Source organism: Microplitis demolitor, chromosome 4 (assembly GCF_026212275.2).
Source record: "Microplitis demolitor isolate Queensland-Clemson2020A chromosome 4, iyMicDemo2.1a, whole genome shotgun sequence".
NCBI classification, from domain to species: domain Eukaryota; kingdom Metazoa; phylum Arthropoda; class Insecta; order Hymenoptera; family Braconidae; genus Microplitis; species Microplitis demolitor.
Window position 1 is genome coordinate 14,420,386 of NC_068548.1, and position 18,036 is coordinate 14,438,421.

The window sequence follows — 18,036 nt, forward strand, 5'->3', positions numbered from 1 at the left end:
AACAATAATCTTCATTTTATCAACCTTCAATTAACGTGATAGGAAATTAAAATAAACAGGAAAAAAATACTTTGCTGCGTATCGTCAAATTTATAATTAAGCTTATACCCCGTATGAAAATAACATATATGGTCAAAATATATGATAAATATTAGAAAATATATGTGGCCAATTTAACTATATTTTCTGATATATTTTTTTTATATTAAAAAATATACAATATTCATCATATACGTGTCCGTATATGTTTAGCATATATAAAATATATATGTCAATCATATACAAAAAATATATTTTTATCATATATGAAAATATATACTCTTGTCATATGAGAAAACTATATTTTTTTCATGCATAAAAATATATACTTCTATCATATACGAAAAATATACTTTGATCATATATAAAATATATATTTATATTGCTTATGGAAAAAAAAAAGTTCCTTATTCGTATATGACCAACTCCAATTAAATTAGATCTAAATTTTAATATACTCTTTAAATTGCAAGAAAATTTTCAAAATTAGTTAATTTGATGCGAATATATAATATACCCATATACATACACCGAATAAGATATATGCTAAAATATAACAAAGAAAATATATGGTGCCATATAGTAAATTTTGAGATTTTTTTACTTTTCCGGCGAAGCTATCAGTCTTTACGAAAAATGTCATTGGAACTTTTTGTAGATAATTTTATTCCTTACAAATTATTATGAATAAAGTTTTTCGAAATTCCGCATTGTTCACAAGTTATTTTCATTTTAATGTCAAGCTCTTAAAAAAGTAGTTTTCTGATTGATTTTAAGAGCTTGACATTGAAATGAAAATAACTTGTGAACAATGCGGAATTTCGAAAAACTTTATTCATAATAATTTGTAAGGAATAAAATTATCTACAAAAAGTTCCAATGACATTTTTCGTAAAGACTGATAGCTTCGCCGGAAAAGTAAAAAAATCTCAAAATTTGCTATAAATTTGACTTGAAGTTAAATAACTTCCAAACAATGGGATTTATCAAAAAATGATGAGACTTTTTTTGTAGAGCGTTCAATTACCTACAGAAACCTTTATTGTGCATAAAAATCCATTGATTAGTTTGTGAGCTAGAAAATTCTAAAAAAAAAAAAATTTTTTCCCGTGTTATTTAAATAGAAAATAGAAAAAAAATATTGCGGCAAACCTTAATATCATTAGTAAAAGCCCGGATTGGTACCAAAATTTTTATTTTAATACTTTCAATTTTTGTATACCATAAAAAAAAAAATTTGAAACACCCTATATTTATATTTTTTTTTATCACCACCGCCTTAGTCAATTAATGTTGCATTCAATTACTCACTAGATGGCGGTAGAATTCAAAATTGCAACACTTATCGCCCACACGGGCCTCTCTCATTTCTCATACATTTATATTAGTATGGTATGCAATACCAACATCCACAGATTCTGATTGATTCTGATACATACCGAGTAACTGAATAACATTTTCTCTTCACAACACAACCATCAAAAGTTTACTTGATTGTGGTCGAATGGTTGATTAGTCAGTAGCGATACCGGAATCATTCAGATACATCAACATAAAATGATCGACAAATTATATTTACAATAATACAGTGCACTTGTCAAAAAAACAGGATATAATATTGTCATGTACTGTAACTATGAATAAATTAACCAAATAATCTGTGAATTGATAAAATGGGATCTAGATTAAGGTAAATTTCATAATCATATGCTCAAGGATTTGCTCATTACTTTCTCTTTACTTATTTTATTTTTAAAAATCTAAATGTCGCACAATTTATTTTATCTATTTACTTATCACTGCTGTCACTCTTTTGAATTAATAACTTATTATTTTATTTGAATTTGAATTTGAATTAATATTTTCGCAGGCAAAATGTTAAACATTTGTTCGAGTGTTTTTGTGAAGTGGCTGCTCCAGTTGGTGAGAAACCACCATGGATTTTACAAAAATATCCAGAATCATTTGTAGATAATGAATTATTAAAGTCAGTGCCTAAATTTTCTTACCCATGTGATTTTGAAAAGTAAGTTGACGACAATTATTTTATTTATTTTATTCACAAAGAGACAGAGTTATAAATTTTAAACAGTAGGAACAAAATGTTTCAGAGCGATTTATCAGAAGACAGATCTATATGGCAGTAAAATTGATCAAATACGCGGTTACAAAATTTGAACCATTTTTCGATAATTTTATTGAATGCTTAGGACATAAGTTCTTGAAAATTTTCAAACTTAGCTGATGTATTTTTAAGGAGCGAATTCTGAAACTTAAATACTTCCCTGATTAAAAATACTCATTGAAAAGTATTCAAAAAGATAGGAATTGAATTATTTTTAAAACTTTCTATACCCCAAGGTTTTCATCTGGACATAAATTTAATACTTTTCATTTATAGAGAATTCGAAAATAATATAAGAATTTCTAAACTTCCGAGGAATTGAAAAAGATTCAAATATATTGATATTTTTGAATCTTTCTAAATCCTGCTCAATATCGAAATAGTTCTATATTAGATGGCATTGAAATGATGAAAGATTGGATTCGTTTCAGTACTTTTGAATCCCATTTTAAGAATCACAAAAAGTATTCAAATGATCAAAATTTCAATTTCATTCAATACTTTCCAAAACCTCCGTATGGATTGAAAAGAATTTAAATAGTTTTTAATCCTTTTCAATGAGTATTTTTAATCAGGGTTGTTATAAAAAACAACGCACTGAGAAAAAAAAATTAAAGTCGTGATTATGTTTCTTGTTTCCGTAAATGAATCGTTTACTTGAGAAACCCCATAAGTCATGTTTTTTCAAAATTGGGTTTTTTGTATTTTTGGGTTCTTTGGATTTCCCCCCATAGAAATTAATGATAATATCCATAATAATATCCATCAAATCAGTGTTTAAAAAACAATGAACGGGCTGACAGAAATTTCATTTTATTATAAAAACCCATAAATCAATCTTATGGGGTTTTTTAAATAAACATGCAGTTTTAGTTTTATAGAAATAATTTTTTCTTTTTTATTTAAAATTCGCGCTTTTTTTGGAAGAAAAAAATAATATGAGTCATTAAAATACTTAAATTAATTATTTTTTTTTGTAATTTCTGAGTTTCAGAGATTAAATACATATTATATACTTCATTTTATCAGTCTGATAAATTATTTGAGTGGAAAAAATAAAAAAAACAATAATTTTATAACTTTTTCTTCCGTTTGGTCGAGAAACCCCATAAGTCAATCAACGTTAAATAATATTTTTAAGTAGTTTCACTTAAAAAATTGAATTTTTCTTGTTTGAATATTTTCCAGACGCTAACATTATTCTCTTCAATTATTTATTTACTCTTTCAATGGCAAGTTTTTCCAGAAAAATGTTTTTTGTGTTTCCTAAAAATTTAGTTTCCTTGTCTTATGGGGTTTCTCTAACGATTCAAATAAGGTAAAAGCCCCTAACCCACAGTACCCTTAGTCGCTCACTTTGTTTAAGGCGTTTTATTTATAATTTCTATAAAAAAAAGTTACAACTAAAAATATTATTATTGATAAATAATTATTTGTAAATCCAAATATATTAAAATATCATGTATCAAATCATTTTATAATAGATAATAAATTTAAATTAAATGACTTTCCAAAATCGCGCTCAGCCGGGCATTTTATATTTTAACGTTCATTCGTTAGACTAAATTTAGGCTGCGTTAAATTTTTTAAGAATTGTTATAAATATCTCTTATTAGATACATTTTTAAAATTCATGAAATTTAATATTATAAAAGAATAAAGTAGTATAATTTATAAATTATTTGTCTAAATCAATAAACTTATCATAGTTTAATTGATATTGTCTTTGAGCGACTATAGGGCCATGTGTTGATCGAGTAATGGTACATCGCAACTTTTAGTGAGCGACTATGGATACACTCAAGGACCTTATTTTAAAAATTAATAATAATTAACCACCAACATTATTTTTCAAACTATAATTTTATTGTTATACTCGAAACTTCAAAAAATAACTATAAAAAAAAATATGGTTTTTCATTTTATTTATTAATTTATATTGAGTGATTTAATCTCACTCAAATGAAAAATGAACAAGTATAGGGACTTTTACCTTACTCTATTCATTAATAATAATATTAAATTGGTCTGATGTCTGTAACATTTACACTCATGTTGACTAAGATCGTTTTTTCCTGTGACAAAAATTATTATAATGTTTTTTATTTGCTTTTAAACTAAATGTATATAATAACACTAAATATATAATGACTTTTTTAGGATTACTGTACAACATTTTTCATTTGTACTGACGAGTATCGATTCTAAATGGACTTTTGGTTTTTGTCGACATGATCCAAAAACAGAAACTGCTTTAGTTATTTTGAGTTCACTTCCTTGGCACGAAATGTTTTATAAGTAAGCAATTTTTATTTTAAATTTAAACTTTTAAAAGTTATTTATAAAATAAAATAAAACGCATGTATGTGTTATTGTTTTTGAATTTTAGGCTTTTGAATCTTATTGCGACTCTGACAACCAGCAGCAATAGTGGGGATTTATGGAAATTTCTTGGAGATGTTTACGCTAGTAATGTTCCCATGCCTGGAACATCAGTTACGATACCATTACCTGATCCAAATATTGTAAGATTTAATAATAATATTTTTAAAAATACATGAGTTATAAATATTTTTTTTACAGACGTATACTTGTCAAAGTCCACGACAGTTTGAGCTCCCTAGTATACCTGAAAATGTAAGAATTTTAGATGATTTATTATGTGCAGTAAAAAATATTGTGTTAGACTTAAACCTGAAGTTTGCGTTAAAATTTCAATACAAAATTCGGGTATATATATTAAGAATAATTGACTGTCAATTGAGTTTCCACTTTAAATTTAGTGTTAATTTTAAAGTACAATAAAAGTTAAAATTTCGATTTCCGCACTAAATAACATATTTGAATCGTTTATTTGAGAAACCCCATAAATCAAGAAAACAAAATTTTTCAGGAAATACAAAAAACATTTTTCTGGAAAAACTTGCCATTGAAATAATAAATAAATAATTGAAGAGAATAATGTTAGCGTCTGGAAAATATTCAAACAAGAAAAATTCAATTTTTTAATTGAAACTACTTAAAAATATTATTTAACGTTGATTGACTTATGGGGTTTCTCGACCAAACGGAAGAAAAAGTTATAAAATTATTGTTTTTTTTATTTTTTCCACTCAAATAATTTATCAGACTGATAAAATGAAGTATATAATATGTATTTAATCTCTGAAACTCAGAAATTACAAAAAAAAAAAATAATTAATTTAAGTATTTTAATGACTCAAATTATTTTTTTCTTCCAAAAAAAGCGCGAATTTTAAATAAAAAAGAAAAAATTATTTCTATAAAACTAAAACTGCATGTTTATTTGAAAAACCCCATAAGATTGATTTATGGGGTTTCTCAATAAAATAAAATTTCTGTCCCCCCGTTAATTGTTTTTAAACACTGATTTGATGGATATTTTCATTAATTTCTAGGGGGGGGGGGGGCATCTAAAGAACCCAAAAATACAAAAAACCCAATTTCGGAAAAACATGACTTATGGGGTTTCTCAAATAAACGATTCATTTAAAGTGTTCAATAGTAAATTTAAAATTTTCTAATAGTGGAATAAGTTGATTTAACACAGACCGTTTTTAACACACACAATATTTTTTTCTGTGTATTATTTGAATCTGTTTTTTTTTAATTTAATCTCCAAGTTTTTTTTTTGTAACGAACAAAATGAGCTTAAAAAAAATTACTATACTTAAAAAATATATTTTATTACTTAATCTCAGTACATAATTTAATCAAAAATTTAACATATATTTTTGATTGCTTAACTAATAAAATAAATGAATGATAATTTTAATTAATATGATAATTTATTATTATCATTTTTAGCGAAATTTAACAGAATATTATAGTGCAGTTGATTCGCACAATATGATTGTAATATTTGCATCAATGTTATATGAACGTCGTATAATATTTACATCTAAACGTCTATCAAGGCTGAGTGCATGTGTTCAAGCTTGCAATGCCTTAATATATCCAATGATTTGGCAGCACATATATATACCAGTTTTACCTGTAGCTCTAATAGATTATTTATTAGCACCTATGCCATTTTTAATTGGCGTTCCTACTCCGATTCTTGAGGTATTGCTACAATTACTCATACTTATTATTAATCATTAGGCATGATATTTTATTATTTTTTTTAGCGAGTACAAAAAAATGATTTGGGTGATGTTGTAGTACTCGACGCTGACAACAACAAAATAGAATCACCATTTCAGGATTTAGAATCGTTACCTCAAGATGTTATTAATAATTTGAGAAAAGCTTTACGCAACAGACCGGCTCTTCTTGGCGATGGAGTGTCTAGAGCATTTTTACGTGCACTAGTACAACTTACTGCTGGTTATCGAGAAGCACTGACACTTCAACAAGGCGAGCGTATTACGTTTGATCAAAATGCCTTCGTTGAGAGTCGGCCATATTCAATGCAACCATTTTTACGGAAAATGTTAGAGTTGCAAATTTTTCAACAAGTAAGTTGGGCTCTGTCTCGGACCCCGCATGATATTTTTTTATATAAATTTTAATATATGTTTTTTCACTTACACACCATCATATCACCGCATTAAGGGTGTAGTCTAGCTCGTGGACTAAAAAAATAGTCTATTTTTGGGAATTTCTTACGAGTTTACCATGAAAGATAAATATACAACCACTGCTAGGGATGATAAATGAAGTCTTAAATTATAAAAAAAAATTTTTTTCATTTACTTTTATAAGTATGTTCATACAAAAGGTGTACTCTAATGGAGTGTCATAATTTAAAGGCAGGTCGGCTCAATCGCGATATCTCAGCAACGGCTTATCTGAAACAAAAATATCAGAGTGTTCTAGATTCGGCATGACAGTGACTACGAAATAAACTAGCGATATTAATTTTGGACCATTTTTACTAATTTTAACTAACAAAAATAAAAAAATTGAAAAAAAGTGTTCTTCTTTCGCTGTTATTTGTAGAAAAAAATTAGTTAAAATCAAAATTCTAATATGATTTTAGTCTATCCTATAACTACTCATGTGTAAAATATCTTGTTAAAATTTCAGAAGAATCGGCCCACTGGTTTCGAAAAAATCGTGATTGGCGTCAGCGAAAACGTAGTTTTGAGATAAACGTGTTTGAAGTTTTTTTAAATAAAAAAAAATTTTACCAAAATTTAATCTGCGATGCCTGCACCGTACAGAGTGCCTTTTTCTTGATCGAAACTTTCGTTTGCTTCTAACTTGGCCTTCTTTTCCGTTCTGTTCTCTCTTGATGTGTCCAAGCTATGGTTCACATATTCGATACGCGTAAAATCGTGGTTGTCGACCTTTAGATTCAGAAAAATACATTTACTGCTCGGATCCCCATAAAAATTTGGTACAATATGCTTGAATACACATACATTAAAAAAATGTAAAAAAAAAATGAAAGCGATTTTTGAAAAATGACCAACTAAACTACACCCTTGAGGGAGACCACTAGTGTGAAATTTTGAAAAGATCCATTTTTGCATATTTTGATAGTCTATACCTTCATAAATAACATACTAAAATTTAAAGTGCATATCTCAGTTTTTTTGAGTCACAGCCATCTGAAGAGCAGTCGTTTATCGGTTCTCGAAAATACATTTTTCAAAATTGCTGCAGTTATAACTCGAAGACAAATCATCCGAACGATTGTATTAGAATTGCAGCTTCTTTCTATATCTTTCTTAGGGTGTGTCATTTCAGAGCAACATTTTTTTTTTTAAATGCATGGGAAAAAAATCATAGTTCAACACAAAAAAAAAAATTTCGCGCAAGAAAAAAAATTCTATGTCGATTACAGACCTAGCTCATTGAAAAGATCGATTTCCCGTTTAAATAACACGGGAAAATTTTATTTTCAACTTTGAGTATTTTTAACTCGTTAACTAATCAATAGATCGAATAGACTAACACTTATTTTTGTAGTAAATTGTACGCGCTACAAAAAAGGTCTCCTGTCATTTTTTGATAAATCTATCTGTCCAAAAGTTATTGGAGTTTGAAGTTAAGCTCTAGTAAATTTCGAGATCTTTTTATTTTTCCGGTGAAACTATCAGACTTATCACAAAATGTCATAGAATCTTTTTTATTGGAAATTTTATTGCCTACAAATTACTATCAGCAATGTTTTTTCAAATACCGCATTGTTTTGTAGTTATTGTTATTTTAATTTTAAGCTCTTAAAAAAGTAGTGTTCTGATCGATTTAAAGAGCTCAACATTGAAATGAAAATAACTAGAAAACAATACGGAATGTGAAAAAATTTTATTCATTATAATTTGTAGAGAATAAAATTTCTAATAAAAAAGATCCTATAATATTTTGTGATAAGTCTGATAGTTTCACTGGAAAAGTAAAAAGATCTCGAAATTTACTAGAGTTTAACTTCAAATTCCAATAACTTTTGAACAGATAGATTTATCAAAAAATGATAGGAGACCTTTTTTGTAGCGCGTACAATTTCTTACATAAATGTGTATTAGTCTATTCGATCTATCCTATATCTATCATAAACCTCCAATTTTTCGATCAAGTGTAATTTTGGGCAGACCAAAAACCATAAAATTTTCGCGCGAAATTTGAATTTCTTTTAAAACCCCGCCATTTTCTTTTAAATTTTTTCTTAGCCCGAAGGTCATAGTACCGGAAATACCTTCTACTTTAATAAAGTTTTTTGTTTTTCTAATTTTACACACTGTGAAAGTCGCTATCGCAGCAGTGGTGGGACTTTTTTTGCAGCATTGGGAGAGTGTGAATAACTTGCTGAATTTTGAATTTTATGGTCTAAAAATTTTATTTTGTATTCATTATATACCCACAAGTATATCCTTAAGACAGTAAAAACATTCCATGCAGTAGCTTTCTGTCGAAAAATTCCCAAAAATAATCGTTTTTTTTAGGTGATCACACTAGTGGTTTCCCTTAATAAAAATATCATGGGCAAAATTTCAATCGGATTCAATTGGAGTTTTTAATTAGGGTAATCAATTAATTAATAATTAAATAGTTTATAGAGGAAAGACTGCATATGCTCAATTCCGGCCTTGGATTTTCTGATGAATTTGAAATGGAAGCTTGTAATTATTCGGATAAATCTAGTAGTAAAATTATCCAACAATATCGTGAGTGGACAACTACTATGAAAAAAGAAGGATCAGCCTTTTTTCGCAGTGTTAAAGATAAAGCAAACCCGGCCGTTAAATATGCCGTTAAATCAGTTAAAGATAAAGGGAAAAATATGAAGACTGTTTATAAAGGCTTAAAATGGAAAAGTAATTTTATAATTTTATAAATTTATTTATTCCTTTAATTTTATTTATTTTATTTTGAAATATAATTTAGATCATTCGCGGGGAAATGAAAACAGTATTCGTTTTCACCAGCCTCGTTCGGCTCCCAGTTCACCAACGTCCGATAGGAAGCTTAATATATTTGGCTCTGGTTTTAAATCTCCAAGTGGATTTACCGCAACTACTAGTTACCGAAAAGAACTTCGACTGCGTAATAGCAACATTCCCGATACAAGGTATTATGTTATTTTATTTTATTATAATTAATCAATTAATAGTATTTTAAACATTTTAGACATGAGTTACATAAAATAAGTTTATATGCTAATAAATGTTTAGTTTTCTCAAGTAGAGTACAGTTAAATTCTATTAACTCGGAACTTCCCCTCAATGTTGAACACTACTTCGAGTTATGTTGTATCCCATCTGATATCTGTGTATATTTATATATCATCATCCATGTAATGTAATAGCGCATGCGTGTAGTTTTCTCTTTTTAAGAGAAAGGGCATTTGATGAGTTGGAATCCCCAGAAATAGTCTAGTCGAGATTCCGAAATAGGACACTCTCGAAAGTTGGTGTAAATTTGGTTAAAGGTCTATGATGTCACCCACTTCAATCACCTCAAGGGCTGATGAGAAAAAAAAATAAAAACACCTCCAAAAACAGATTTTTCGCAAACATTTCATAAACAAAAAAAATTTATAAAAAACTTTCAAACAAAACTTGTAGAAAAAAAAAATTCACTTGAAAAACAAGAAATTTGTTTCGTGTCTATAAAAAATAAGGCGTAATAGATTTTTGAAATTTCGAAGCTTAAATATACTAAGTGCTTACAAGGAAACACGGAGAGAAAAAAATAGTTCTAATTCCTATGTAGAATGGTAACCATTACTATGTTACATAGAAACGAGGATTTTTTAGCGTCGAGAGTTACCGGGCAGAGTAATCCCCCCCATTCTACATAGTAACGGTGACTAGGCTAGCATAGGACATTACCATTCTACATTGACGAGAGAAATATGTAAATGGACATCACTACAATGCTACCTAGTAACGTTTACGATCTTTTATTTATTTCATTTTTAGTAAATAAGGTTATGACAAAACAAATAACTCTCAGGTTACTATAAATAGATATATATAGAAATTGAATTAATCTATTGAAATAATTAAGATATTGCTCAAAAAGAAATATCATTTTTTGATAACAGATAAATAATAATTAAATAAATTAAAATATTTAAAAATATACATCGCACATATACATGCATACACATACACACAGGTTACTGCGCAAACGTCCGCGCATGTTAACTTCCTTGTCTCACTTATTAAACTGTAACGACAGCTATTCCAGCATGGGACTGAGTACCATTCTACATAACCCTGATTCCCATGCTAGATAGCGATTTTTACCATTTTAGTTGTTTCAATATAACATAGTAATCATTAGCAGAAAAATGGTAATGAGTCCTATTCTGCATAGCATTATTTACCATTTTACAAAAAATGAATCTGGTTACTATTTAGCATAGTAATCATTACGTGTACGAAGTAAAAAAATATGTACCTACCGAAGCTATATTTCCACTCCTCCGTAGACTAATTGTTCGAGTTAATGGAATTCGATTGTATCTTTTATTTTACTGTATTTTATTTTCTTATTAATTTTATGTAAAAAAAAAATTAGTAGGAAACAATACTCTCCATTGAATCCAAGCTCACCAGAAGAATCAGACTCTCTTCCAGAACGATTAAATATAGACTTGATGAATGAACTTCAAGATGTGATATTTCCAAATACACCAGCAGTAGATAGAACAGTAAGTTTTAAATATTTATGGATTTATTTGTTCGGAATATTGGCTGAGTTTGTTTTTTGTTGATGCTTATATAATATGTCCATTTCATATATAAACACCATAAATATTTTTTCATAGTTTTTACACGTTTTAAAAGAATTGATGTTATACTAGAATTGAGTGTATCTTATGCATCAACTTGCAGTTGAAACCAGTGCGCAGTTTAGACAGTTTACGACCTGCATGGAGTGGGCGCTTGAGGCACGGCTCACCTCCCTCTGTACCTTCCAATGACACCCTACCAAATAAAAATCATCAATCTGTTCCTTTATCATTTAAACCATCTAATAATATTGTTTCTAACGTAAAACAGATAAAGGATCCACACGATAACCAGATTAAAAAAATAAAAATTACAAATCCTCCCGCATTCTTCACTCAGAAAACATTTGAAAAGATAGTCGGTACCAATTCAAATAAAAAAAGTATCCAATTGATAAATTTAACTGATCCATTTGTTAACGTTGATGAAACATTAAAAACAAGTAAAGAATTAAACTCAAATAATCCTTTTGCGAATGATGTAAATGAAAACCAATGTGATCCTTTCGATACATCTCCGATGCAAACTGCTCTTAGTGGTTCTTTTAGTAATCCTACACATAACCCATTAAGAAAGAACTATTCCTCTTTAAATAAAGAATTGTCCTCACGCTCTGCACATTCAAAGGTAAACACTATCATTTATTTTTTTTTGCACATTTATTTTCTGCTTTTAACTACATTGTTTTCTGCTGATTTTAATTACTTCAACATTTTGTGACTAAAATCAAAGTTTAAATTTAAAATTAATTTACATAATTTATGAGCTTTACTTGATAAACTTTAGTTTAGTTCACATTGAGGAAATAAGTATCAAAGTTCAGTGTGATCAAGTAATATCTACATAAAAAACTACTCCATTCGATTCGATCAAAACACTAAGGTAGCTAAGGTGCTGCAGTTGTAACAAAAAATTTTATTTTTTCGATTCCATTTGTTTTTTTTAAGATATTAAACTTTAAAACTGTCAGAAAGTAAGCTGATAGTATCTTTTATGTGACTGACTCGATTAATTAGTGAAAAGTCAATGTTAACTTATTAAAAAAACAATTTATTTAACTAAAGTCAGGGGCCAAGATGGCGGTGCGCGTGGGCTGCAGTTGTAACACAGTGCAGGGGCAGTTGTAACACGGAACGAAATTGATATTTTTCACCAAATTGCTTTTATTATTCAATCTTAATACATACTATTATACTTAACTAACTCTTAAAGTCAAGTATTTAAACTTAAAGTAGCACATATATTTGTATCTTTAATATAAATTATTAGACATTTATAAATATTAAAATTACACTATCCCAGAGTAGATTTGTGGCGCGTCCAGCTTGCGCAGATCCCATACACGACTCTGAGTGTTACAATTGCTACTCGTTCAAGTGTTACAATTGACCCTCACGCAGAATTGTTAATAAAAATCTAATTAAAATAACAAAAGTCAGTAAATTGATATAAAATTCGATTATACAATACTCTTGATATGTTCCTTAAAGTATGAATACAAGTCTCACATCATAACATTAGAAAACAAATATGTTATTTTAAAAATTGTGAAGCGTAAAAAAAAAAGTTTTTACGCATATTTTCAACAATTTTCAATGTTTTAATATCGGAACAAGATTAATAACTGAAACTTTTATCTAATCAATAATTTACTATTTTTAACAAGTTAAAGAAAGAATAATAATAATTTCTAGTTTTTTTTATAGATTTTCATTGAGTGTTACAACTGCAGCACCCCTACATTGATGCTCTATTGTCTAATCTAGTAAAATGCGCTTTAATTTTTTGATAATATTTGTTTGGTTAAGCAAAGAAGGAAACTCGGCCAAAGTTACTATTTACTGCGCAATAAAAAGTGCAATAAAAATAGTACCATTCATGGACTTGGGTATATGAGAGAAAAAAGTGCAAACCTCTTATAATTGTTAAGATTTTGTAAATTTAGAACGATTTGAAATTATTATTTGATCAAATTGACCTTAGTTTAGCTTTATCTCAACGAGAACTAATGTCGTGTTATACTGCTTGTTCTGAGCTGTTTGAAATAGAACTGATTAATACCTATAGAGGCAGTTCTTATGAACTGTTCTATATTTGTGTTAAAAGTTTAAATTCCTGCCTTGTTTACAGGGAAGAGAGCCGTTCTTTTATTTTATGAGAGAACAAATGATAAAAATTAGCACTTGCGCAATTCTTCCCATAAACAGAGGCAATAGCATATTACACACTTAGGGAGGAAAGTAGAACATTTCAATCTGGGTGTGCAATTGCCTGAAAGTTTGAATTTTGGCCTCTGAGAGACGAATGGCACATGCGCTAATTTTTATCATTCGTTTTCTCATAAAAAAAAATGACGACTTTCTTCCCTTTAGGCAGGGCAGAAATTTAAATTTTTGGCGCAAATATGGTAAAAACTTATCTAAATATAGTGTTCGGAAAATCTTGTTCAGTTGCGAAGTTTTTCGGAATTGCTCTGCACAACCTAAAACAAACAGCCGAACACTCCAGAAAACTTAAATTTTTGAATAGTGTAAATTGAAAATTAAACAATTGTTTTCATAAAATCGATATGAGAATTAACAAGTTTTGAATAAACACATCTTGCTTTAATTGTAACAATGAATATTCGCTAAGCTATTTGTATTATATTTACACGGTAACGATAAATAAACCTTTTCATAACATAATTTTCATTTGATGTAAATTTATAGATGTAAGGGGCCTACTCAGTAAAGGTTTTTTTTAGTCAGTGAATAAACGAACATTTTTGATTAAGTTTTTGCTTGTTGGCTATTTTTGTCATATACACGGAAATAATTTTTTGATAAACTTTACCCGACAATTTAGAGTAATCCTGGGCCAAAAATAAAATAATAATAGATTCTTTTTTTTTTATTATTTACTCTTTTTTATTTAAAAGTTACTTAAAATTGGGTGTTTTTATCCCGTAATTGAATACTATCTGAATCGTTTATTTGAGAAACCCCATAAGTCATGTTTTTTCAAAACTGGGTTTTTTGCATTTTGGGGTTCTTTGGATGTCCCCCATAGAAATTAATAAAAATATCCATCAAATCAGTGTTTAAAAAACAATTAACGGGCTGACAGAAATTTCATTTTATTATAAAACCCCATAAATCAATCTTATGGGGTTTTTCAAATAAACATGCAGTTTTAGTTTTATAGAAATAATTTTTTCTTTTTTATTTGAAAGTCGCGCTTTTTTTGGAAAAAAAAATAATATGACTAATTAAAATACTTAACTTAATTATTTTTTGTAATTTTTGAGTTTCAGAGTTTAAATACATATTACATACTTCAATTTATCAGTCTAATAAATTATTTGAGTAGAAAAAATAAATAAACAATGATTTTATAACTTTTTCTTCCGTTTGGTTGAGAAACCCCATAAGTCAACCAACTTTGAATAATTTTTTTAAGTAGTTTCAATTAAAAAATTAAATTTTTGTGACAGACACTTTAAATCTACGACATGTAGCGCCTATAGCCAGCAGCTAAAAATATTAGATAAGATACAACTGGTAAAAAAGATATCTAATCGTTCTAAAAGTGACGTCATCATCGGATCAAAAAATATTTTTTGGTTACATGTGCGATAGCAAACGACCAAAAAATATCGAAGTAACTTAACGAGCCATCTTGTGACAAAATTTATCATCATTTTAATTCGTCCACTTACCGACTTCTTTCTAATTTTCAACAAATACTCAAAACAATCTTACCTAATAAATAACGCGAATTTATAAGCTATTATTTATAGGTACTAAATGTAGTAAATTTCAAATATCTGTCACAAAAACTAATGTATTTATCTAGTACAATCGAGTCTAAGACGCTCGCACTCGATAGATAAACTACTATTTTCTTGTTTGATTATTTTTCAGACGCTAACATTATTCTCTTCAATTATGTATTTATTATTTCAATGGCAAGTTTTTCCAGAAAAATTTTTTTTGTGTTTCCCGAAAAATTTTGTTTTCTTGACTTATGGGGTTTCTCAAAGAAACGATTCATCTAGAAACGGATGAGTAATTATTCGTCCAGGCCCAGTTTTACTCATAATAAAAGAGTAAAATTTATTAGATAATTCTCCCCGTGTAGTTATGATGTAAGAGTCTTATTCGCTTCAAAAAAATTTTTCTGGCGCCCAGAAATCCTTTTTTTCTGTATGGCTATTCCACTAGGCTTTTTTTTATTGCGCATTAAAAACTAAAATAATGTTCGGTCACTGGCTAATTTGCCCACCATGATAACAATGATAATAATGTTAAGTAATAACGACAATAAAAAAATGATTTAGGAAACAGTTGGGGTACCAGACCTAATTAGACTGGATTCAACAAATAGCGATGATGATTTTGATCCCCTTTTGTCAAAGTCATTTGTAACCACCAATCAAATGTCACAGTCTCTACACATACCTCAATCAAGTGAGGGTCTTAGTAATCCTCTGTATCCTTATTTTTTACCTCGGCATAATAACACTGATAGTAAAGTTGGAGTAGAAAAAAATTCAAATGATGAAATTGGTGACTTGGATTTACTTCAAGAGTATGGATTAGATTTTCATAAATTCAATTTAACTAATGGCGCATCGTCAACAAGGATAACGGGAACCACTAGTAATATTGACAATGTCTTCGGCTCATCTTTTTCTACGACTACAGCTAAATCACAAAATCATTGGACTAAATTTGAATGAAATTATTATATTAATGATGGAACTGTTCAACATATCATATTATTGTACATAGATAAAATTGTTTTGTTACCCTCTACGTTGCGCCAAAAAAGACAAATAAGTAAGCTTTAAAATTTCGTTACTTTATTACTTTTTAGGGCCAGTGTCGTTGATAATCTTTTATTATTACTATTGCTCTGGTAGTGAAAGTAAATAAATAACTTAATAATATTATTCTCAAGCAACTTTGGTTAATGGAAATGTAGATTTAAACAGTGATATAATAAATAAATTCTTAACAGATAAATCTAATGATGCATACATTGAGAAAAACTTTTTGTAAATTCAAGTGAACCATTTACGTTATAAATAACTTTTTAAGGAAATATTTTTCAGGCCAAGTACATACGAAGAAAAAAAAAGGATTTCTTGGCGCAAAAAATTTTTACTTACCCCAAGAAATTTTATCTAATCCTAAGAAAATCTTAGACTTCAATTCATAATGCAAAATATTTCTTGCGTCAAGATATCCTTTTTTTGTGTATATTAGGGTAGCCCAAAAAACCGACTATTTTTTTTTTTTCGAGTCTCTTATGAAAATTTGTTGGCTTACGATGTTTTAAGAAGCCTCTCCAAAAATCAGCTCGATAAAAAATTTTCAAAAGGTCGCTCATGAGTTTTGAAAATATCAAAAATGATTGAAATTCGGATTTTTTACTTCTAAATTTTTTCTTTCAGTGACAGCAATAGTTTATATTTGTGAAATCATGCCAACGCTGAAAATTTAAGCTCAAAATTTAAATACTTAAACGACGCTCAAGAACTTTGAATATTAACTGATAATATGTGACTAATATTTTGAATTAGTTTTTGTATTTTTTTATAACTCAATTATTGTCATTTTAGTGAAATATAACTTCTGCATAACCAAAAATATACAGGACAGTCTTAAACAATAAAATTTGCTAAGTTTTGAGTAAGCAAAAAAACCTAAAAATTGAATTAAAAAATAAAAAAGTATGTAAATAACTTATTATTTCTATTTCTCTGTTATATTTCCATTCATCGTGATGCAAATTAATGGTGAAAAAATCGAGAAGCTTTATTATCAATATTCAAGGGTCGCTCGAAAACGTTCAAAAGGCAGCACTCGGAAGCATTCAAAATTCTCGAGCGAGGTTTAAATATTTAAATTTTGGGCTTAAATTTTCAGCGTAGTCATGATTTCACAAATATAAACTATTGCTGCCACGAGAAAGAAAAAAATTTAAAATAAAAATTCAAATTTCGATCATTTTTGATATTCTAAAACTTCGTGATGCGATTAACTAACAATAGTACATCAGTTTATCTACACAGAAAAAAAGGATTCCTTAGCGCAAAAAATTTTCAATCGCTCCAAAAAACTTTTTGTATTATAAATTAAAACCAAAATTTTGTGCCAAGAAATCCTTTTTTTTCGCGTATACTATGCATACTATTGACACGTATAATTTGACAATAAATTCATTTTTTACGTGCTCTCATATTTTGAAAGGGTTTATGCCTAGAAAGACTCAACTGATTTTTGACTAATTTTCGAGGAATACTACCTTGGGATTTTAGGTTACATGGGTACAGAAAAAATTTTACAGTGAGCACGAAAGAAAAATTTTGCTGCTAAATGACAGTCTATTATGTATTACCGTGACAATTATTCTCCTTGGTTGAATAGTTTATTAGTTTCTCGCCAAAATATTTCATAATCATCGAAATAAAGAGCCATCAATAATTTGAGTAATTATTATTCGGTATTGGGGCACATAATAATATAAAAATGGAGGAAAATGTATTTCATCATTTGTTCATTGCCGGACCAGGATTTGAAATTGTTAAATTCACAATAATTTTTTACATAGAATTTCGAAAAAAAATCGATTCATACATACTTCTTAAAAATAAAAACAAGTTTTCTCTTA

General features: G+C 28.3%; 1 protein-coding gene across 2 annotated transcripts; it reads left to right on the plus strand.

The window, feature by feature from the left end:
* The first annotated feature begins 1,415 nt into the window (after positions 1 to 1,415).
* LOC103576418 (DENN domain-containing protein 1A) lies at positions 1,416 to 16,390 on the plus strand. Of its 2 annotated transcripts, XM_008556629.1 has the most exons (12): positions 1,416 to 1,729; positions 1,910 to 2,065; positions 4,325 to 4,462; positions 4,554 to 4,689; positions 4,748 to 4,801; positions 5,993 to 6,250; positions 6,316 to 6,645; positions 9,186 to 9,450; positions 9,521 to 9,704; positions 11,162 to 11,294; positions 11,479 to 12,003; positions 15,698 to 16,390. In XM_008556629.1, exons 1-12 carry the CDS (start codon positions 1,713 to 1,715, stop codon positions 16,097 to 16,099), a joined length of 2,598 nt encoding a protein of 865 aa, XP_008554851.1. In that variant the 5' UTR covers positions 1,416 to 1,712; the 3' UTR covers positions 16,100 to 16,390. The 2 variants fall into 2 exon arrangements, with proteins under 2 accessions (XP_008554851.1, XP_008554860.1); XM_008556638.1 differs by lacking the exon at positions 11,479 to 12,003 and having other exon boundaries at positions 1,417 to 1,729.
* Positions 16,391 to 18,036: the final 1,646 nt, after the last annotated feature.